General features: G+C 45.7%; 1 protein-coding gene across 1 annotated transcript in view; it reads left to right on the top strand.

Moving 5' to 3' along the window:
* RHOBTB1 (Rho related BTB domain containing 1) overlaps positions 1-9,259 on the top strand; it is a 122,686-nt gene extending 113,427 nt beyond the window's left edge. The window contains exons 9-12 of the mRNA XM_044239590.1: positions 727-877; positions 3,803-3,891; positions 6,378-6,483; positions 7,049-9,259. Coding sequence (XP_044095525.1) covers positions 727-877; positions 3,803-3,891; positions 6,378-6,483; positions 7,049-7,218 — 516 coding nt within the window. The 3' untranslated portion in view covers positions 7,219-9,259. The remainder of the gene's footprint in view (positions 1-726; positions 878-3,802; positions 3,892-6,377; positions 6,484-7,048) is intronic.
* The last annotated feature ends 14,204 nt before the right edge of the window (positions 9,260-23,463 follow it).

Below are 23,463 nucleotides of genomic sequence, written 5' to 3'. Positions count from 1 at the left end.
CTAGCACACTCTAGAGGGTACCTGTATTGGTGAGAAGTACAGGAGCTCAGGAGGTCTCGAGTTAGGTGACTCCTACAAAGGAGAGTTTACCAGTCCCAACCAACCCTTCCCCACATGTGCCAGGCAAGGAGTTCTCCAGATTCTCTGAATCTCCTGATAACCCGATAATGTTCCAGTCATTTGAATCCATGCAGTTGTGCCATAGGAAAAATAATGAAGTGTGTACACTGTGTTTGCACATACTGATAGAACGTTGGACTCAAGCCAGTCACTGTGGCAACTAGGGTTGCTCAGCCCATGTTTTGACATCTTGGAGAGCTGGGCTCTCTGGTGTGTCAGCAACAGTATGGTCGGCAGCTCCCCCTCACCTGTCATGTTGCTAGGAGATTTCTTTCCCCACAATAGGGTATTAGAAGGTACTTGGCAAGGAGAGCCCATAATGTCATCCTACATTTACAGCCCATTTGTCTGATTTATGAATCCAAATAGCCATTTAAAAATTCCAAATCAGGCTTTGTCGGGCAGCCCCACTCCTTTGTCATCTACAAATCAAACTGTTATGTTTAAAGCAGTAAATAGCGAAGGACTTCGACGCGCGGCCTCAAAGCAGGTGTCCCAGACTTGCCGATACCAGATTGTAAGGTTGGGATATTTATAAGCAGTAGAGCCTGGAAATGCCCCCACTGCTTTCTTCAGCAGAGCTGAGCTTCTCAAATAACATTACAGGTGTATCTCCCGAACATAAACAAGATGTCAATGCAAGCGGTCTTGGATTATCTTTATACCAAGCAGTTGTCACCTAATTTGGACCTGGACCCACTGGAATTAATTGCCTTGGCAAACAGATTCTGCCTGCCACACTTGGTTGCACTTGCAGGTAAGTGTGAGGACTCGGGGCCATGCAGGGTCTGACTGTCAAATTTATCAAAATCGCATTTAGGCAAAAATAACATTTCCGGGGAATAAAAATTAAATTTTTACCACCCAATATAGGACTGTCCTGTGCAGGGTGATATAAATTGATCAAATGTTATCAGACAGCCCAGTTCAATTCCACAAATGTTTCTTAAGCACCTACTTTGTGGTAGACCCTGTAGGGGGGACACAGTTATCAAGAGGAGTGATGCGTGGTCCCTGCCCTGGAGACCCACACTCTGTGCTCTCTGCCTCATTTGTGGGCTGTGGGATTGGAAATAAAACTACCGTGTCCATGCTATTCCCCTGCTGGGTGCTCAGACACAGTCTTTCAGAAGAGCAGAAGACCTCAGTGGAGAACGTAGGCTGCAGAACCAGACTGCCCAGGTTCGGATCCCGACTCCGCCGTTTACCGGCTGGATGGCTTCACGCTTCACCACTCTGTGTCTGCTCTCGCTCTCTTGCAAGGGGATCATGTTATTCTCCCATAGAGTTGTTACAAAGATTAAGGAGTTAAGATATATATAAAGTTCTCGGAACAGTGTCTGGCACCTAGTAAGCATTATGTAAGTGGGTTTCTTTTTTTTTTTTTTTTTTTTTAAGCTATTTTAGAAAATGTTCTGACATTGTCAAGAGCATTTTGGGAGAAAGAAGAAAGGGGGGACTTGGCTTCCCTTCCCAGAAATCCTATGCATCCTTTCTGGATTTGTTCAGTTGTTAGGCTGAAGCAGGTCTGCAAAGGATACGTGTGTATTCTTCACGTACCTGTTTCTTAAATGTCAGCCTTCAGCTTCCTTCACAAGAGGGCTCAGTTAGCAGGCTGGGTGTTTGTCACTACATTAGCTGACTCCTTCTAACCATGAAAGCAGAAATAGTGGCAGTTTGGGACACTGGCCTACCTGTCCCCACCCACAGCAAAGTGCCTGAGCGTATTAGCTTCCCAATAAACACCTGTCGAATCACAAAGTGAATGAAAATGAATGTTTGAACAAACCGACTGGTCATTCCACACTTGACTTTCCGGTAGTGTCTTTAGAAATGAATGTATTTCTCTGGACTCCAGGTTTCTGCTACGCTCGGCCAGCTGGAGACCCAAGTCCTCTCCCTGCCTCACTTCTTCCCCCACTGGTTAGAAAGACAGAAAGAGCTCGTCGAGGCACTACTGTTCAAGTAGAGGTTCTGATCCGTTTGACTCTCCAGTGTTTAAGGGTTATCATCCTTTGAGGATGAAATTGATTTTTTTTAATTATTTATTTATTTGAGAGAGAGAGAGAGAGAATGAAACAGAGCATGAAAGGGGAGAGGTCAGAGGGAGAAGCAGACTCTCCGCCGAGCAGGGAGCCCAATGTGGGACTTGATCCCAGGACTCCGGGATCATGACCTGAGCTGAAGGCACTTGCTTAACCAACTAAGCCACCCAGGCACCCCTGATTTTTTTTTTTTAATGGCCAAAAACAATTTGGAACCAAATGTGTTGAGCAGGTCTTGTGATTAATCTTGAGCTAGTGCCGTTTTTGCTTAACCATGAAGTAAAGGTAAGGAAAACGCAGGACTGACCTCTCTGTGAAAGGAACTGGATCAAGGAGAGGTTCTGGGGTGAACTGCAGACTTCCATGTCTGTTTCCTTTTGTTATTAAAAGCCATTACTACTGCTGTGGTTACATACACAGCTGCCTAAGATGATCCCTGTCATCATTTAAAATGTTGGGCAAGTATCAAGTATTCAGAACATGGTTTTTAAAAAATCAGTTTCTAGGGTAAAAATGCATTGCAAGCCAACGTGTTAACTGACTATCAAGAAATGTTGCTGTTACCTAGAATCAAAAAGCCTGATGACTTCTTCAGAAAATGTAGTTCCCAGTAGTTCTTTGTCAATCCAGCAGACGAAAGCTGCGCCCAAGAAACGGTTCCCATCTAGATATTGTATTGACCCAAGCACGTAGAACAGAAGGTAAGCAGGGTCAGGACAGTTTACTGGATTAGAAGAACAGATAGAATGCTAGAAATGAAAAGAGTGCCTCGACCTCAAGGAGCTAGGAATGTGGGCCTAGGCTGTACCCACAGAGGCAGGAGACCCACTCTGTCTCAGAACCACAGTTTAAATTCAGCTTAGAAGTCCTGGGCACAGCTCCCAGGCAGAAGTGGCTCTCCCAGCTAGATTTTTGTTACTTCCTGTCGAAAGCTCCCCGCTCGCCCTCCCCACCCCCCACCCCAGTCTTTAGAATCTAACAGGCTGAACAATATGTCACCCATCTGCAGCTGTTGAGAAAGACATCTGCGTTCACATTTTGTTAATTCCCCATATGGATTCATTCCTGTCACTCAGTCCTTCCACTCTTAGAGACTATTGAGAATTGGAGTGATACGAGTGGGAAAACCATCAAATGGGAAGATGCTGGAGAGTCTAGAGGATTCTAAGAAGGCACTGGATGGACTGTCTAAAGCAACACTAGCCAACAGAACTTTCTGCAATGATGGAGATGTTCTGTGTCTGCGTTGCGCAATACAGGTGTGGCTGTTGAGCACTTCAGTGTGACTAGTATGGCTGAGGGTGTGACTTTTTAGTTTTATTCAGTTTTAATGTGAGTTTCAGTCTGCTCATCTGGCCAGTAGTCACCATATTAGACGATGAAGGTCTGCAGGAGTCCCGCTATTCCAGAAGTGCCAACAAGTGTCCCAGAGTCGTCGGCGCAGTGGCCCGAGACCAGAACTACCCATGCCGAAAGGCCCCCGGCACAATGGGCCCTGAGTTCCGTTCAGATGTGACTGCCCAGAGCCGTGTCACATGTTCTTCTCCTCTTAGGTGGTCCCAGATGAGACTGTTTAGGTGAGGTGTCTGGCTTGCAAGGTTATGGTTCAACTTTCTCCTGTTCCCTCTCTTCCCCAGAGCAGTATGCTGTCCAGGAGCTGACCAAGGCCGCGATGAGTGGCGTGGGCATTGACGGGGAAGTGCTCTCATATTTGGAATTGGCCCAGGTTTGTAACAATTTGCCTTTCACCTTTTAAGTGTGTTCAACCAGTTCATTTAATGCTGATGAAACATTCCGCGGTTGCATCTGTCTAAATAAAGATGTCACCACTGAGTCACAGAGGGCCCTGTGTACACTGAGAAGATCTGAGAGTTTCACGTTTCATGCACCATTCCCCCTGCTGGGCCTCGTTTGAGAAAACAACACGGACCCTACCCCACGCCAGCCCCATTGTCCCCCGAGGCACCAGCTTTACATGTGGGAGAACAACTTGGGGCATGATAGCGGAAGGTTCTCTCTCTCCTTGTTTGAATTCTTAGACACATATTGACCAAGATCAGATGGTTTCTAGAACTCCATGAAGCCCTGTAATGCCCCACCTCTCACTGCAGTTCTCCTGGGGTTTTCCAAAATCAGTATTTGTTCGTATCAATATGTTGATTCCATAATCCCCGTAAACACTTGCACTCTTCCAGAGGGGCCCCAAGATCCGACTTCAGCTTTGTCACAAATAACCTACTCAAAGTACGAAGCTAAACTCTGCCTCAGTTTCCTTATCTATAAGGAGTGGGGATGATAATTCACATCCTGTCAGCCTTACAGATTATCTTGAGAATCAAGTGGGAGACAATGTTCAAGAAAAGCGGGGAAGAGTAGAACCCCTCACACGTGCAGGGCGCTTCGTTCCTGGCATAGACTTACTGACAACGAGTTTACACTCTGAAGGAACAAAGAAAACATTCTTCAGTCCTCTTTTCAGCCCACTGGGTTTGGTTTTCTTTTTTCTTTGCTCCCTCTCTGTTAGGGCCGAGGTTTACTAAGCCTTAGGTCAGGTGATTTGAATGGATCTTTGTCAGTCAAGGGAGGGGAGGTGGCTTCAGAGAGAGGAGAGAGGCATGTAGCAGGCCAAGTTGTTATTCCATCTGTGGCCCCAGGAACAGTTCAGACTGAAATGGGGAAAAGGCAGAATCGGACTTAACAGCAACCCGCTCGTTCGGACTTACACAACAAGTTTTTGTTGTTTTCTCCCTCTTGTGTCCGGCACCGCCCGAGACAAAAGGACAGGTGGCTATAAATGGCAGATTCTCTGCCCTCAAGGCAATCATAGACAGGAAGAGAAATAGAAGGAAGCCCACGTTATTAAAATCCCAACAGGAAAAACAGCCTTATAGAGGTGACAGTCTCGAAACAGGTCCGGGGCACAGTTTATGACTTGTGCTGTCTCCCGTGAGTACTGCTCCTGCAGGAAAATGAAATGACCCAGCATTGCATCTAGGGCCGATGGACTTGAGATTGTGATTTGCAGGTGTGTCTGGGTCCCCCACCCTGACCAGCCTCGGCAGGAAGAGTTCAGGATGGAGCCTCTGCGAGACCCTCACCTGCTAGCATGCCGGGTTTATTTAACCATCAGCGTGCGGACAGGGGGAACCCGATCTGTTGCATTTTCCAGTGTCCATGGTATAAATACGCCCGCCTGGCCGATTTGAACAACATGAAATTGCTGACCTCGGAGTAGGGAAGAAATGGGCACCATTGACGCTCTTGGGCAGGTCCAAGCCGCCTTCAGGACACCAGTGCCCGAGTCTTAACTTTCAGAAAGAAATCTGATCTCAAGAGTCTTAAGCTGGAAGCACCAGCAAAAATGATCCGTAATGTTGGGGTTGCAACTCTCAGAGTTTCCTGAATTATTTTCTGAGGACTGCTTTTATATGGGCCTTTGTTCACAGCTGAGATGTGGGCCTCCGAGGAAGCACCCTGTAAGGTTTCAGGGTTTCGCTGGATGAAAGAAACCCCAAGACCCACAAATTGAATGGATAGCTGAGGACACAGACAGAGCGTGGGGTGGGGTGGGGGAGACTTGCCAAATCTAGGGAGGACTGGGGAGGTGACTGTGGCATTTTGAGCACCAAGTCTGTTTTGGTCACAACTCCCTCAGCTGCTCCCTCCCCCCGAGCATCTGCTCAGAAAGGAGACGTTGTGGTGAGTCGGGTCCCTGCCCCCCTGCCCACACCACCCGCTCTTCTTATGTAACCAAAAGACAGGTACAGGACAGTCACACATTCCTCAGTCTCCTCTTTCGGGTCTTTGGCCCCAGCAAGGCAAGCTCTGACCTGCCACACAGAGCACCCCGCATGGCTTCGTTAACCAGAGTCCCTGGGGCCAGCTGGCACCTTCCAGAGGCCAGTCATGTATCACTCTCAGGCCAGCGGTGGGGGAGGCTGGGAGGCGAGGGGTTCTTTCAGCTCCTGATCTGATACGGTGATTATTTTTGGTGACCTGTCACAGGGGTGAGGAAGGAGGGTGCCAAGTGTTATATTGGGCTGGCATCGGCACCATAGCCAAAGTCATTAACACTGTAGTCAAAACAAGAGGTTTGCTGAATCAGTTGCCCGTGCCCTTTATCTCTGTCACCCCTGGGGGGGGCTGATGATTTCTCTGCGGGCCCACTTTAGAAAGTGGAGTCTGACCCCCTTTTTGGTCACTTCCCTGTAGTTCCACAACGCCCACCAGTTGGCTGCCTGGTGTCTGCACCACATCTGCACGAACTACAACAGTGTGTGTTCCAAGTTCCGCAAGGAGATCAAATCAAAATCTGCAGGTGAGACCGTGGGTGCCCACTGGTCCGGGTCTCATTGCCTCTGACTGAAAGGTTGACCACCTACCTCCCCATGCCCCTGAGTAGGTGCCATGCCCCCATGCCAGGCAGAAGGCAGCTCCAGGAGAAGTCCTTGTGATTGGCTGGCCATCCCTTGCCTGTGACATGACACCAGAATTGTGGGGTGGAGATTCTCTTTGACAAACTTCGTGCTTGGGAGGTTTGGGTGGAGCGGGATCCAGGGTTCCCTGCCGCAGAGCATGTGAAGTGGTGGACTCTCCCTTGTCTAGGGAGCCCTGGAGAGGAGCAGGCTTCCGCTTAGAAACCAAGTGGTCCTGGGTTCAGGTTCTCAGTGCCCAGCTACTTCCGGCAAATGATTCTAGCTCTCGAAATCTGAGTGTCACAATCTGCAAATGGTCCTGTCCCTGACCCCTAACCCGCACACACTGGCTTCTTGGGGGGATGTACATGGGAGCATAAATGAGAAGCCTGGGGCACAGAACCTAGAACATAGAAGCCCTCAACCAACAGCAGCCCTCACCATCTGCATCCTTTCCTTCTTCCCCAGACAACCAGGAATACTTCGAGCGGCACCGCTGGCCGCCGGTGTGGTATCTGAAGGAAGAAGACCACTACCAGCGTGTGAAAAGGGAACGTGAGAAGGAAGATATTGCACTAAATAAACATCACTCGAGACGAAAGTGGTGCTTCTGGAATTCGTCTCCAGCGGTCGCCTGAGGAGCAAGAGAGACAAAAATCAGTAATCTGACACACCACTTTTAAAGGCACTACTGTAAAGTTAGTCGTATTATTAGCGATAAGTCGTAGTTCAGGTTTCAGGCACTGATCTCCCTCCACTGTTGTGCATTTATAACTTTGTTGGGATCAAAGCACGAGCTCCCCACCAATGAGCCTGGACAAAAAAGGGAAGTTGATGCTCACTGCATTCCTTAAACTTATATGTATATTTTTTTGTTAGAAGGCTTAATAAACTTTAGTCCGTTATTCCGTTTCTTTTTATACAAAGGAAAAAAAAAATCCAGCTTTCATGTTTCAGAGTCCAAATTGGAAGATATTTTTATATGATCTCTTGTATTTTGTTGAAATGAAAATACTATGTATTACTTTATTTTACAGGCCACAAATTAACCATGAAGTTCGCCCTGTGATCCTCTTTGCCCACATGACCACCAGGCATTATTGCATAATTAGAGGGTTATCCTCTCGTTGCAAAGTACAGGGCTGGAATGAAATTCCCCCGAGCGCAAGTTAGAGAGCGTTTAATCTTTGTTCTGCCGACTAACACCGGTGTAATTACCAAGTCAACTCCAAGAATGTGTATTTTACAGTATTTGCCGTGTAAGTGCTAGTAATTAGATGGTTCTCTGTGCCATGTAAAATATAGTAATACGGAGTCTTCTGTTGTTTCAAATGTCCAGATTCAAACGGATAATCTTTATAATCATGAGAAGGGCTCATTCAATCCCAGCATTAGCCAGGGCAAACCCACCGATAGACCTGAGCACAGGAGCGAACGTAAGAGCGTTGGAGTCTGGGGGCTGCGGGAGGGTTTGCGTCTCTCCGTGATCCTAGATCTTGCCGTGCTTCTGCGTGCAAATTCTTCAAAGACTTGAACTGAGATGGGCAAGGGGCGGGATCCCCAGCCTTCGGCCCGTCATCTGCAGGCCCGTCACATCTCACCCCGGAAACAGGCTTCCTCAGGTCCCTCACCTGCAGCCAACTTCACTTTGTAAGACACGCGTTTTTAACTCTTCCCAGGGAAAAATCCAGGCCACTGTAGCAGTAGGCTGAGGCAGACCACCCACTCCCGCTGAAGGTCAGCGGGGCCTGTGAAGGCGCAAAAGCTGGAGGCTGGGTCGTCTGCGGTCCCTGCATTCTCCAGCGCGGACAGGAATCTTGTTCCAAGGGTCTAGGAAATGGTGCTATTGTGAGTGAGTCCTGACCCTTTGTCGTTCGGAGTTTCAGTGTTAAAATAGAAAGTACCGAGCAGGGGAGCTTGGGAGAGGCAGTCAGTCATTGCTTCTCTGTACATTAAAAGGTCACAGCACTCACGCAGAACATTTTAAGGCCACAGCGCCGTGCCTGCCGTGGGATGTGGCATGGCAGGGACGGGGCCGATTTTGTGGGGAGATCAACGTACTGATGCTAAAGGCTGTTGATTTTTTTTTCCTAGCTTTCAGAAGTTGGAAAAGAGACAGTTGAGTCCAAACCCCAATGTCAACAACCATATGCATTTGAAAATCTATCCAGATGACAGATGGGCGTTTACTACTGGCAGTGGCTACACACCAGACCCAAGAGTCTGGAGAGGCCCAAGAATGCCTCACCCTCTCACGACAAAGGAGAGGGCAGTGGAGTAGAAGTGGATGGTTGTAAATGCTACTTTAAGTTTTGATCAGTAGGATTGTAAATCGTTAGCAGGAGGAGAAAGGAGACAGAATGAGAGGATAAATGTCAAGACTTGGGAAGAATTGACATATATCCCTTCATAAAATGGTAGAAGTTGATTTTTTAGTGAGTGGTCAGAGTTGAATTTATACAACCAAAGTTCCCATGTGATTGTAATCTTGCCAAAACAGAATGGACATATAAATGAACCTGGGGTATAAGCAATAATATCCACCTAGTGTTTGTTATCAGCTGCTGTAACCAAGTGGCTGGTTCATTTGGTTGATGCTGATTATGGCCTTTAACCATGGTGGTTTGTGTCGTGTTTTTTTATTTCCCAAAAAGCCAATAAAATTGTTTAGCTATAAAATGCCTCCTCTTTTTTTTTTTTTAAAGGACTACCAAGATACCATGCACGTGACTTAAATAGCTTTTTCTAAAAACTGTCAAAACCATAAGGGTGCTGGGTCATGGGGGTTATGTATGCTTCCATAACAAGGCAGCATCAGTGACTGTCATCTCTGTTTTCAGTACTGCCAGTACAGTTTCCAGCGCCACCATATACATGAGGGATCTGGCTTCTTGCTCTTGGATAATAGAGTTATGCCACTAGCTATGGTAGAGCATTGGAAGAAACAGAAATGATGTCCATAGCCGAAAAGACATTATAATCTTGGTTTTGGACAGTTCTGCCAGCAATGATGTGAAAGGTTGCATCGTGGGCTCATGAAGTCGATCTTTTTTTTCGAAGCAGATCTAAGAAAGATTTTGGGGAAATCCATTTTTGGACTTCTAGGTCGCATAATGTTTACTCAAACTCAGGGGGAAGAAGGGTCTCCAAGCAGACCTCACGGGGGCACTCTTCTGAGTGGCATATTCCCAAAACTCCATGGAAGGGGGTTGACATCTATATAAAATAACAGCAGAGAAAAGACCGTGAGATTTCGAACGCCTTCCCACATCTTTTGGAGGTTTGGTGGTCCAGATCACGGCACCATTTACATAATGCGTACCGGTGGAGTCTTACCTATAGAAAGCATTGGTCTAAATTTCTCCCAGAGCAATGGCTGCCAAATCATCAAAAGTTTCAACAACCCTACACTGGCATTATAGAAACCGTAAGTCCTACTGGTTTCAAGGTAACTCAAGTATTTTCTTAATGGACATTCAGAAACAAGAACCCAATGTTTCTAATAATTTTTTTCACACTTGCTCCCATTTGTATGGTGTATCAGTTGAATTTCATCATTGTGATACTCACTTCTACTAGTCAGAGGAAAAAATGAAGTGAATCCTGAGTTTGAAAACTATTCTGTGAGCACAGCATTTCAGAAATAAATGCTGTTCAGCAAACTAAAGATTTACCAGGTTTGCTCTTGAATTGGGTATTTATTTAATCAAATATCCTAATTGGATATGAGTGAGCAAGTAGCAGTAACTCCTCTTTTCTTAAAAGAATGTGACCAGGGGTGCCTGGGCGGCTCAGTGGGTTAAAGCCTCTACCTTCGGCTCAAATCATGATCCCAGGGTCCTGGGATCGAGCCCCACATTGGGCTCTCTGCTCAGCAGGGAGCCTGCTTCCCTTCCTCTCCTTCTGCTTGCCTGTCTGCCCACTTGTGATCTCTGTCTTTCAAATAAATAAATAAAAATATTTTTTAAATGTGACCATTGCATTAAAAATATAGAGATAAGTTAGCCAAGGAGAATGTGTTTGTGTCATATGGGCAAATAAGGAAGAAGCAACACAACAAAGAGAGGGGGAAAAAAAAAGCTAAGGACAATTTAAAAAAAGAAAGGAAGAAAGAAAAACAGAGAAAGACAACTGACCAAAGATAGAGGTTGCATTAAGCATTCTGAAACACAGATGTAGTATCTTTCTTCCAAAATGCTAAGTTTTTTTTTTATTTCTTTTCAACGTAACAGTGTTCATTGTTTTTTGCACCACACCCAGTGCTCCATGCAATCTGTGCCCTCTATAATACCCACCACCTGGTTCCCCCAACCTCTCACCCCCCCACCCCTTCAAAACCCTCAGGTGGTTTTTCAGTGTCCATAGTCTCTCATGGTTCACCTCCCCTTCCAATTTACCTCAACTCCCTTCTCCTCTCCATCTCAAAAAATGCTAAGTTCTAACATTATTTCATCTCTCATGACTTATTTTCAGAGGAAGACTTCGCTCTCTTAAATTTCCAATTAGAAGGCGGGCAATGTAGGGGCTCCCTGGGTGACTCAGTTGGCCAAGTGTCCAACTCTTGATTTTGGCTCAGGTCTTGACCTCAGGGTCATGAGTTCAAATCCCACATTGGGCCTACTTTATGAATCATGAGTTCAAATCCCACATTTAAAGCCTACTTTAAAAAAAAAAAATGCAGATAATGTATGCAACAGCAAAAGGCATTGTGACCTGAAAAGGCAACACTTCTGGAAAAGCTGTGCTGAATCCATCTGCCTAGGTTTGAAAATTCTCTCTTGTGCTGAAAGCACCTTTAAATTATGTGTTTTTACTTAGGCAACTCAGATGCATGGTTTTTCACTGGGCTCCTGTGCAGGTGCCTCATCAATTAGATATCATCAGACTATAGTCAAAATATGGAAATAATTTAGGAACAGTAATTCTTGGGTGGAGACCAGTCAATCATGCAGTTGTACAACCACAGACATGAAAGCGGTAGAAACAATGGTGGGAGACATGAAGTGACTTGTCGGCCATAGTTCCTGTTGCTCACTAATGGATATAGACTACACCATCTTGGTGACTCTATATCCAGTAGAATGTAGATGTAAAGGGTAACCGGTAGTTCCGGTTAGAACGGGTATTTCCCCAGAGGGTGTTAAGCTTAACCTTTGTGTGAAAAGATCCACAAACTCTAAATTTCAGTCATCTAAAAGGGAAATCTGAGGTTTGGGTGCAGATTAAATTACTCGGCACAGTGTCTGGCCCATAGTAAGCACTCGGTCTATGAACCTGTGACCGTCGAGGTAAGAAATCCGAGGGAGGACAACACTGTGTGTTGAAGGATAGAACAATGTGGGCTTTTTCTCATTTTTCTTAAAACAAGTGCTTGCTTACTTACTAGCTGCTTACTGCCTCACAACAGTGGTTTAAAAACTAGAAAATAAGAATAAAACAAAAATTAGAAAATAAGAGCTATGAGAAAGTAAAAAAAAAAAAAGCTGGAGCGAAAAAACAGGTAGAAGGGGCACGGACAAGGGTGTAGAACTATCCAAGATGCTTCCCCCTCCCTGCACCACCCCGTCTCTGTGGAATAAGGGAGGCACCACCCCAAGACCAAACTTGGCTGAGCCTCTGATTCATTTAGAGCACTTTCTTTTTCATTCCTTCCAGCCAACTTTTTTCTTTCTTTTCTTTTTCTTTTTTTTTTTTTCTTTTTTTGAATGCAGAGACTCTAGATAACCAGGCTCCTCAATGCCTCTGAGGGCTTAGCATGCTCCGCTTCAACCCTACAAGGCCCTCCTTCTTCCATATTATCCAGTCCCATAATACGTTCAATATATGCCTTTACGTGTGTGGCCGTCCTTAAATACACCATTGTTTCAAGCATGTGATCATTATATAATTTGCACTGATCGGCACACTGTAGCCACAGAACCCGTGCATCCAGTCCTGGGCTTCCTGGGGCTACATCCGCATCTCACTCTCCAGTCCCACTGCTGATGGGAACACCAGCCACTTCTCACTCCAGGGCACTGCCAACGAACCACCTTGCACACACCCTGGGGTCAAGATCTGAAAAAAAAAAAAAAAACAGATTCTAGGACTCACTCCAGATAGAATCAAAGCCTCTGAGCTGATGGACATGTATGAGAACTCACTGGTGAGTGGACTGAGTGAAGAAAATCCTTCCTTGCACTCCACTGAAACCATTCTAGAGAACTCAAGACTTAAAAAAAAAAAAAAAAAAGGCAAAACATTCCAACCCAGCCCAGAGCCTGGCTATCTTCTGGCCCATCAGAAAAAGAAATGGGGCTTACCTCCCTGCCACAGGAGGGGTTTTAGGAGGCACTCTGGATGGTGGAAGTTGTTGTATACTGGGATGAGTTCATCTCCCTCTGCCTCTGGCATTTTGTGTCATGTGACCCTCATGAAGGACAAGGGAACAAGATGGCTTCTCAAGGGGCACCTGGGTGGCTCAGTGGGTTAGGCCTCTGCTTTGGGCTCAGGTCATGATCCAAGGGTCCAGGGATCCAGCCCTGCATCAGGCTCTCTGCTCAGAGAGGAGTCTGCTTCCCTTTCTCTCTCTGCCTACTTGTGATTTCTCTCTCTCTCTGTCAAAAAGATGGCTTCTCAAGAACCCCTTGAACACCAACATTCCTGATGTTTTGTGTTTAAAGAATCCCTAGTGATATGGCATGTACACTCATGTCACGTGAGGTCTAAAGAAAGAGTAACGTGCTAGTACAAATTGGATAGATTGTTCAAACTCTTCTGGGAGACTTTCAGATTCTTTATGACTCTTGAATTCTCTGGAACATATCAACTCGAATATAAAACTTCCCTTTGTCCTAGTTTCCTAGTCTACCACCCTGGGTGGTCAATCAAGAGCAACACCTAATTCATCAGACGGAGAGTGTTCAGACCATTGTGATTTCTCCCTCAGCCCTGCCCCCACTGGGATGCCGTGACTTCACTATCACCACTGCTACAATGCCCTTTTACTCTATGAATCGCAGATATTTCTTTAAAAATAAGTAGTCATACTTAATGGCCAAATATTTGACATTTTCAACTCTTATGGAAGTGGGCTTACCAATCGTTAATGACAGTAATAATTTGGACTACCTCCCCAACAAATTCTGTACTCCTAGTTACCATTGCTTTCATTTTGCTTTTATTTCTGTAGACAGCCCGGGCGGTAAGGGCTTGGTATGTTAAGATGAGCTTTCACATGCTCTTTCAATCTTATTCAAGTGTTTCATCATAATGCCATCATTTGAGTTGATGTTCCAAACCTTGACACCAATCTACCAGAGTCCAGAAAACTGCTGTAAGGGTAATAATAATAATAATTCACATGTTCATATATATATTATGGCCAAGCACTATAATAAGTGCTTACACAGAGTCATCTCATTTAATTATCACATTACCCTGTGGGGGAGGTAATGGGTTCCCCAGAAGCAGACCCTGAGATGAAGATTCTCATTGGAGTGATTCACTTAGGAAGTGCCCTTAGTTCACCAATAAGAGAGAGGAAGGAAGGAGGGAGCTACAAAGCTGAGCAGGGACAGTTTCAGGTAGTCCCACCCTTAGCCTGATCTCAGAGCATGCCTGGAGTAGAAACTGCACCTCAGGGTTGGCTTTCTTATCCCTGCAATGATACAAAGGCTAAGTGACCCAGGCTTGGGAGGGGAAGGAGGTAAGTGTAAACCCCTGGCAATTTAAGGCTGTCAACCATTGGAGAATTGAGGGAAGTAGCTCCAGAAGAATACAGAAAATCCTCCCATGAGAGTCACAGGTGCGGGCTCTTAAAGGTAAACAGAAGAACAGAAGTCATGGAGGGAGACTCAAAAAAGTAGGAAGTACCCAAGAGTATCGGGGAGAAGAGACTCATCTGCCCATTAACCTCTATTTTGAAATTCTAAAAAAACACCTGGAAAATTTGATGGGCGTTTCACATGCTGGGGAGTAAATTTGGATGAAAAGCTTCGCATCCTCTTATTTCTGTGTCAGAAAGCTACTGAAATCATCTTGAAGACCACCAGAAGATAAATTCATCTTGATTAACTTGCCAAAATTAGAGAATCTCAAACATAATCATCCTCCTCAAAATGTACACAAGACCTTATTTGAAAGGACATCATTGAATTTTCCCTAGATTGTGCAAAACAAATTTAATAATTATTTACTTGAACCTAAACAAATTTCTGCCACACAGCATTTTATAGACTTACAGCAATTTCTGGAAAAGGCCCAGGATAGCAATGCTGATTCTCACTCAACATCCCCATCTTCTCCCCCTGGCCACCACAGCCTCACACACACACACACACACACACACACACACACACAGAATCAGTCTAGGAGAAAGGATCACAGACTAGAGATGTAAGAGATGTATTCCAATTTTTACGTCAATATAAACTGCTTGATTTTGATAGCATTCACGGCCTGATTTTTATTGAGCCCACTTGAGGTAAAGTCATTGCCTAACCTAAACATTGGCATCTAGACCTGCGTCCTGAGTTTAACAGAGCATCCCTCCAAATGCCCACATGCTAAGGAACCCTTCCAGCTGCAACCATAGGCAATGTCTCCCCCCGGATCATTGTTCTGGTTTTATTCCAACAGTTCTGTGGGGGGAAAAAATGGTTTCATTGATCTGTATATCTTCTTGTAATTTCCCAACGAGGAGATACAGCAGGGGTAAATATCCAAGCTCATCCCACTGGCATAACTTTTTGTTTTGTTTTCATAGTTTGGGTTGTTTCTGATGGACAGATGTATTTGTAACACGGATGGATGATGTCTCTGTGTGTGATGGTCATTTCTGTTGAAACTAGCTCTTTCCAAAAAAATGGAATTCATCCGCTGTTTCAGAGAGGATGTTCTTCTTGATTACGCATGTCCTGAAGCAAAAATGATTGCATTCATAGCCAATTAGGACATATCTCTCCTGTCTTAAAAACACTTGGCATGAGTGAGGCCCTCACACGACAGCCATGAAAACATGCTTCTATTGACAATGTCTTGACCCAAAATCCACCCAGGACGTCAGGGCCTTCCAGGTTGAGGATTATCCAAGATCTCCTTACTCCTAAAACAGATCACCCATTCCCAGCAAAAATCTGTCAACTGGGTCCCTTTGATCTTCAAGTCTGGAGGAATGCATTCCAGCTGTCACTTTTCCATTCCCCTTCTCCCTCACCCTTAGCTTGACCCTGCTTCTAGGCCTGGCCCTGGAGAAATTCCATTTGCCCCACATCATACCAAAAGCAAGCAAATGATGCAAATGAAGGTCTGGATGCTTTGTGGGGGGTTAGGTGAAAAGGTTAAATTTTCAAATCCTAGTAACCATAAATCTCTGGCATCAGAACTGACTTTTTTGTCACTGTACTCACAGGGAAGTAGTTTCCTTTCATTCAGCCTTCAAAATTACTTGTACTGCTGTGCAAAGTATTAACCTCTTATCTTGGAAAACCTCAGGATCACATGCTGATTAAGTCCTCCTCCTACCTCAGCAAAGGGTTGATCTGATGCTTATTACAAATATTGCAATTAATCTAGGATTTTTGAACTTCTACTATGTGCTAAAAATAATATGTGATTCAGTCTGTGGCCCCAGAGAGTATCTAGTGTCTGGTTGGACATACCCAAATAACAACAATAAAATAATAAATAAACGTCAAAATTAATGCTATAGATCAAGTATAGGAACCAGGCTTAATGTCTGCTAATTCAGATCAGTAATGAATGACTGTGTTAAGATGTATTCTGAGCCACAATCCAGGCTCTAGGGCAGAGGGTGCTGGGGCTGCTTACCAGTGTCCAGCACAACTCTGGGAGAATTAACTAGTATTTGTCATCAAGCTTTATTCCAAAAACATTTGTTGCATAGATATCTATCTAATATGTATAGGCACTTGCCCAATACCAACGTCCCTACGTTCCAGTGTGGGAGGCCTGCAGTGGAAACCAACAAATACATACTCTTACCAGATTAAGTGCTATAAAGGAGAAAAAGAAGAGGATAGAAAATAAACAATAATAACATTTTAGGGCAAAATAGGTGAAGGTGGTCAACACATACAAACTTCCAGCTATAAAATAAGTAAGTCCTGGGGATGCTGTGGACAGCATGGTGACGAGAGTCAATAATAAGGCATTTTACACAATGGAATATTACTTGGCCATCAAAAAGAATGAAATCTTGCCATTTGCAATGATTTGGTTGGAGCTGGAGAGTATTATGCTAAGTGAAAAAGTCAGTTGGAGAAAGACAAATTCCATATGTGAAATTTAAAAAACAAACAAAAACAAGCAAAGGGCAAAGAGAGAGAAACCAAGGAACAGACTCTTAACTATAAAGAACAAACTGATAGTTACCAGAGGGGAGGTGGGGACTGGGGATGGGTGAAATACATGATGGGGATGAAGGGGGGCACTTGTGATGAGCACCGGGTGTTGTATGGAATTGCTGAATCACTATACTGTACACCTAAAACTAATATAATATGTAGGTTAACTACAGTGGAATTTTAAAAATTTAAAAAGAGGGGCGCCTGGGTGGCTCAGTGGATTAAGCCGCTGCCTTCGGCTCAGGTCATGATCTCAGTGTCCTGGGATCGAGCCCCGCATCGGGCTCTCTGCTCAGCAGGGAGCCTGCTCCCCTCTCTGTCTCTGCCTGCCTCTCTGCCTACTTGTGATCTCTCTCTGTCAAATAATAAATAAAATCTAAAAAAAATAAAATAAAATAAAATTTAAAAAGAAAAAATAATACTGTATTGTGTATTTTAAAGTTGCTAAGATAGTAGATCTTAAAAGTTCTCAATACAAGAAAAAAATTTTGTAACTATTTGTGGTGATGGATATTAACTAGATTCATTGAGGTGATCATTTAGCCATACATACAAATATTGAATCATTATACCTAAAACTAATATGATGTTCTATGCCAATTATATCTCAATTTTTAAAAACAACATTCTAGACAAAGGGGGTCAAAGAAATGCTCTCCAAGGAGGTATTATTTAAGTAGAGACTTGAACTAAGTGACTCATAAATTTGGAGAGAACATGGCTTCACAATGTTTGGAGTATCAGCTATGACCTGGAAGCCAGGGGAAACTAAACAGCCAAGAATGGAAGCATCTGAAGGCAGCTATATTCACATATGCATGGTTAATGCTGGCATTTGACTAAGACCTCAGCAAGGCTATTGACTAGGACAACTATGGGGGGTTTCTTCATGGCATCTCTCTGCCTGGGCTTGTTTGGGCTTTCTTACAAAATGGCAGCTCACCATTGTGAGCGTCCCCACAGAAGAAGGAAGAAGTACATGCCTATTTTTTATTTAGTCTAGGGAGTCATGTGGTGTCTCTTCTACTATACTCTGTTGGTCGAGGCAATCAAAAGGTCTGTGGAAGTTCCAGTGGAGAGAACACACACTCCACCACCCCATGGGAGGAGCATCATGGTCAACTTGTAAGAACAACATGGGGAATGGGGGACACCATTGCTGCCACCTGCCACCATATTCGAGAGTGGAAGTTGGATGGTTTCTCACAGCTGACATTTGACTGGATGGAGAAAGAGGAGATAAAGAGGTGATGTAGCATTCTCGACACCCAAAGGGGGAAAAGCGTCATGACTCAGAGCAAGGAGGAAAAGCTTTGCCACCACTTACTTTATTATTTGACATTTTCAACACTCAAAACTACTGCCAGGGTCTTTCCTGCCTGACTCCTACGTGAAGTCATGCTCATGGAACCATCAGGAACTCTCTCCGCCTCACCCAAGCTCATCACAATGGCAAGAGGGGCAGAACCATATTTTAGCAGCTTCAACTGTCTGAAGATTACTGAGCCCCGTGAGGCCCAGCTATTTTCCTGTTGGATCTCCCAGGTAAGAAACGTCCCTTTAAAGGCATGCTCTCTCATTCTCCTCACACAGACTCCCCAGAGAGGGTCTGAACTTCAATTTTCTTTTTCAGTGGAGAAACCAGAGCGCCTGAAAGTCAACATGAAATACCAACGGGGTGGTGTGAAGGTATCTTGAGTTTTTATAGCACACTGGATGATTATAATGGTCTCTGTCCTAACTCCCTTCCTGACCATCTCCGCCACTCCTCTCCCTTGCCTATTGTGCCCCAGACCCACACGCTCAGTCTACAAATGAGAATGCAGACCCAGAGATGTGAAAGAGCTTCTGGAGTTTCTAGAGTGTCTATGCTCAGTGCCAGAGCAGGGACTCGCCCCACCTCAGTTCTCCTTCATTCATTCCACCTGCGCCCTCCATTGGCTTGTGTGTTTACTGGATTTAGACAAATATGTTCTAAAGTACTCAAAGGTAGACAGCAATGGCCTTGTGCTCTGCACCGAATGCTTTTGTCTCCTGCCCCCTAAAATTCATAAGTGGAAACCTACCCCCCCACCATGGGATGGCATTGGGAGCTGAGGCCTTTGAGGCTCATGAGGATGGAACCCCGTGAATGGGACCAGCGCCCCAAGAGAAGAGACCCCAGAATGTTCCCTCCACCCTCCTGCCGCGTGAGGACACAGAGCAAGGACAGCCATGAGCCAGGAAGGGGCTCCCACCAGACGCACAATCTGTTGGTACCTTGATCTCAGACTTCCAGCCTCCACAACCATGAGAAATGAATTTCTGTTTATAAGCCACCCTGTCTGTGGTATTTTTGTTATGGCAGCCCAAGCGAACGAAAATACCATGAGAGTTCTAAAAACAGGAGGAAAAAAAGAGGAGATGAAGAGCCTTATTTGATATTAAAATATCTAAGGGACCTTCACAATTCAAGCGGTTAATACCAGTCCAAGAACAGACAGGAGAGTGGCCCAGAATAGAAAGTACAGAAATAAACACATGCGGAGTATGTTTACCCTGTGATTCAAATTGTGCTCCACACAGGTGGGGAAAACACGGGATTTTTAATAAATGGTGTTGAGACCATGGACAGCCATTCAAGAAGAAGAAAGGAAATGCATCTGGACCACCACGTCATTTGTGGCTTCACAGATCTCCGTGTAAAAAAAAACAAATAGAACCACAGAACTAACACAAAACTGTGGGTGAATCTCTCAAGACGAGGACAACATTCATGACTGATTCCAGGCTTCTGGAAACAAAAGAAACAAGGGAGAGCTTCAATTATTCAAAATGAGAAATGTATCCGTGAGGCTCCTGAGGACCCGGGGGTGTGACCTACCCCAGCCCACATCCAGCGGGCGTGAGCTACTGAGTCTCGGGCCAGTTTCTGTGGCCTTGCACACCTATCTGTCCATGTTGCTCCCCCCCTCCCCCGGAATCTCCCAGGCTTCTGAGAACCGCCCCCCCCCCCGCTCTGTCCCCGAGTTCGTATCTGCAGGCTGTCTCTCACACCTACAGACCGTCTTATCACTGCGTCCGCGGGTGTCAGTTTCCAGGGTTCTGTGAAGGAAACGCACGTCTCGTTTCCACCTCCCACGCTGGCTCAAGTTTAACCCAGGCTGGGACTCTGAAGTCGTCCAAAGTGCACCAGTGTCGCCGTCTGCAGGTATAGGTAACACATGAGCCCGAGTCAGGCAGAGTGGGGCTCCACTTTTGTTCTCTGGAGACCCGAGAGGCGAGCTGGATGCTGTACGTCTCCACCCCCGCCCCTGTTTTAAAAACACCTCATTGGGAGGGATAACAATGACACAGAAACCTCTGCCCTGCCCTCAAGAGTCTCGGCAGCAAACAGGGAAATTAGGAAGATGGACGGGAGGAAGGCACGTTCGTGGTCAACCAACCACTGGTCTTTCAGGAGGAACTAGTGCCAACCAAGTAGGATATTCTAAGTCGTCGATGCCAGTGTGTAAGGAGGGGAGAGACGGGAGGACTGGAAGCAGAGTGACGCAGGTTCCACACTGCCAAGGCAGAGGGGCGGCGAAAGAGCTGGTCCCTAGCCTCTCCCCAAACACCAAACATTTCTGTAGGCAGTACTTCCTGTATACAGTGGTGGACGGCACAGCCCCAGGGTCTGCATTTTCATTTTGGGTGAAGACTCTGAACCCCTGGGGACTCCCCTTCAGCTGGGTCCTGGCAAACATGTCCTCAGGCACTGTCATATTGGGGAATCTGGTGTATGGTGCTTGACGTCCCGATTTTTAGAAGATGAGTTAAAACTAAACGTAACGTTTAGTTTTAACTTTCAGTCAAGTTCCTCGAGGTCACAAGGTGGAAATACAGACAGAGTCCAGCCAGGAGGGTTTTCTTGCAAGGGTCCTCAAGCATACAGCGCAGGAGGGGGTTGGCGAGGAAGAAGATCCAGAGAGCATGTAGTCCCCCGGCCTGCCCCTTCCTGTGGTCCCCGGTGGAAGAGAGTGCTCCACGCAAAAACCAAGCAGCTGCTTTCAGCGTCACAAGCAGCAAGGGCTCTGAACGACAAACCGAAATGGAAACTTTCTGCCAGTGGCGCCCGAGCTGACCCCCACCAGCTGAAGAAAATGAGGTGTTACATTTTCTTTTCTATTTTTTTTTTAAGATTTTATTTATTTATTTGACAGAGAGAAAGAGAAAGAGAACACAAGTAGGCAGAGCAGGAGACAGAGAAAAAGGGAGAAGCAGGCTCCCTGCTGAGCAGAGAGCCTGATTCAGGGCTCGATCCCAGAACCCTGAGATCATGACCTCAGCTGAAGGTAGATGCTTAACTGACTGAGCCACCCAGGCACGCCTGGGTGTAGCATTTTTTTTTCAAGGTTTTTGCAAGCCATCTGACAAGTTGGTAGCTTGTGATGAGTATGGGAGTATGTATACCAAACAAATGAGAAAACAGATCAGAGCCACGTGCCTGTGTGTGTGTGTGTGTGTGTGTGTATGTTATGTCCATGATTAAACATTTGCCAGCACCCCGCTGCCTTCTTCCCGTCCTTTGGGAATATAGCACATTTGGCGCCTAGAACATGTGGCCATCACCTGCATAATCATGGAGGACCCCAGGCACAGTGATGGGTATAGGTGCCAGCCTCAAACAACTGGTAGGCAGATGACATCAACAAGCAAGGTGATTCAAAAAAACTTAGGATGTCATATGTGAGCCTGTGTGAAACACTAGGGACCCCCAGGAATTACCTGGGAAACTTCTACAGGTCAACCAATCCAATGTGAAGCTCAAGGGTAATGAGCCTCCTTTGAACCTGCAAGCTAGAGACTTCAAGGTTGCAGTAGATGTTCCTTCTCTATGTGTTCAAACAGATTTCTATGTGACCTCTCCTTGAGTCCTTCTGAAGACAGGGAGCTCACTGCTCTCCGTGTTGATCCATCCCATTCTTGGGCAGCTCTCGTTGCTGGAAGTTCTTTCTCATATGAAAGCAGAAGTTTGTTTCTCTATCATTCCCCCCTTCCAGGATGTTTGCTTACTGGGATCTCCCAGAGCTGCTCCAAGGGGCACCATATAGGGATGCTCTCCAGTTCCTATCGACCTATGAGACCATCTTCACCACAATGCCCCTGGAACTTCTCCCCTTGCCCATGATGCCAGCGGGGAGGGTCCTCACCCAAGTTTGCTTGTGGTCTCGAATATTCCACTTCCAACGGCTCTGAGGACAAGACCACATTTTGCCAAACCGTGTTTCTCTCTTCCCTGCCATTTAGTGTGATCTCCATCATTCCTGAATTCTTCCAATATTCCTAATGCCAGAAGCTGCCAGAACTGACTTTGCAAGTGCTCTACAGGCTATAAGATACACTCATCTGTTTATCTGAGAGAATCCTACCCTGGGCTGGGTGTCAGGCTGGGCTAGGCCATGCAAGGCATTGAGTTTCTGGGCCACACTGTCATGAAAACCATGGAGCTTTGAGACAAGGCCAGAGACCAGGTGGTCTCTGGGGCATAGCGAACTGAGGCCTCCTCCCCCAGGGGGTCTCAAAGCCTTTGCCTGCACTGGATAATGAGACTCCAAAGGCAACTGCCAAGTTTTACTCTGGCCAGCTTTCAGCTGTAGAAATAGTCAAACAATATTTGTGTAAATGGATTCCATTGAGAAGGATAAGTCTTCAAATAGGTGTCCCTCTCCAGGCTCAACTTCCTCTGAATAAAAGGCATTGGCGGGGGGGGTGCGGGGAAGGCTTCGCAACCAGAGTTGAACACTTGAGTTCAAACACCGGTTCTGCCACTAGAGAAGAGATCCCAACCCTTTCAACCTCTGTTTTCTCATTTATAAAATGGGCTAGTGTGCAAATGAAATGGTAAACCCATTCAGTTAGATGTGGCCCTTACGAACACCCCCAGTAATGGTAGTGCCCTCGATTACAAAGAACTTCTTACCAACCTCTTCTGAGTAATTAACGAGGGCTTTCTCCATTGACTCTGCAAAGTAAATTGCTGCTGAATTGCTGGCCCTTGTAGGAAGAATAATAAGAGGCCCCTCTCCCAAAAATATCTATGGCCAACTCCCCTGAAACGATCCGTATTTGTTACTTTTGCAGCAAAGGAGATTTTGCAGAAGTGATGAAGTGAAAGTCTGTGAGGAGGAAGAGGACGCGATCCCAGACGATCTAGGTGAGCCCAATGTAATCCTCAGGGTCCTTAGAGGGGAAAGCAGAGAGGTGAGGGTCAGAAAAGGAGAGGCAGAGATCGGAGTCGTGCAAGACAGAGTGGCAGAGGACAGGCTGTGAGCTTTGAGGCTCAAGGAAGGGATCATGAACCAAGAAATACAGGCAGACCTCCAGAAAACGAAAAAGGCACAGAAATGAATTCTTTCCTTGAGCCTCTAGAAGGAACTAAGCCCCACTGACACCTCGATTTTAACCTGGTGAAACCCACTTCAGATTTCTGACCTCCAGAATTGTAACAGAGTAAATTTGTTTTAGTTCGTTTTTAGCCACTGCATTTGTTACAGTAGGAACAAGAAGCTAACACAG

Source organism: Neovison vison, chromosome 2 (genome assembly GCF_020171115.1).
Source record: "Neovison vison isolate M4711 chromosome 2, ASM_NN_V1, whole genome shotgun sequence".
Taxonomy (NCBI): domain Eukaryota; kingdom Metazoa; phylum Chordata; class Mammalia; order Carnivora; family Mustelidae; genus Neogale; species Neogale vison.
This window is presented reverse-complemented; position numbering and strand designations above follow the sequence as displayed.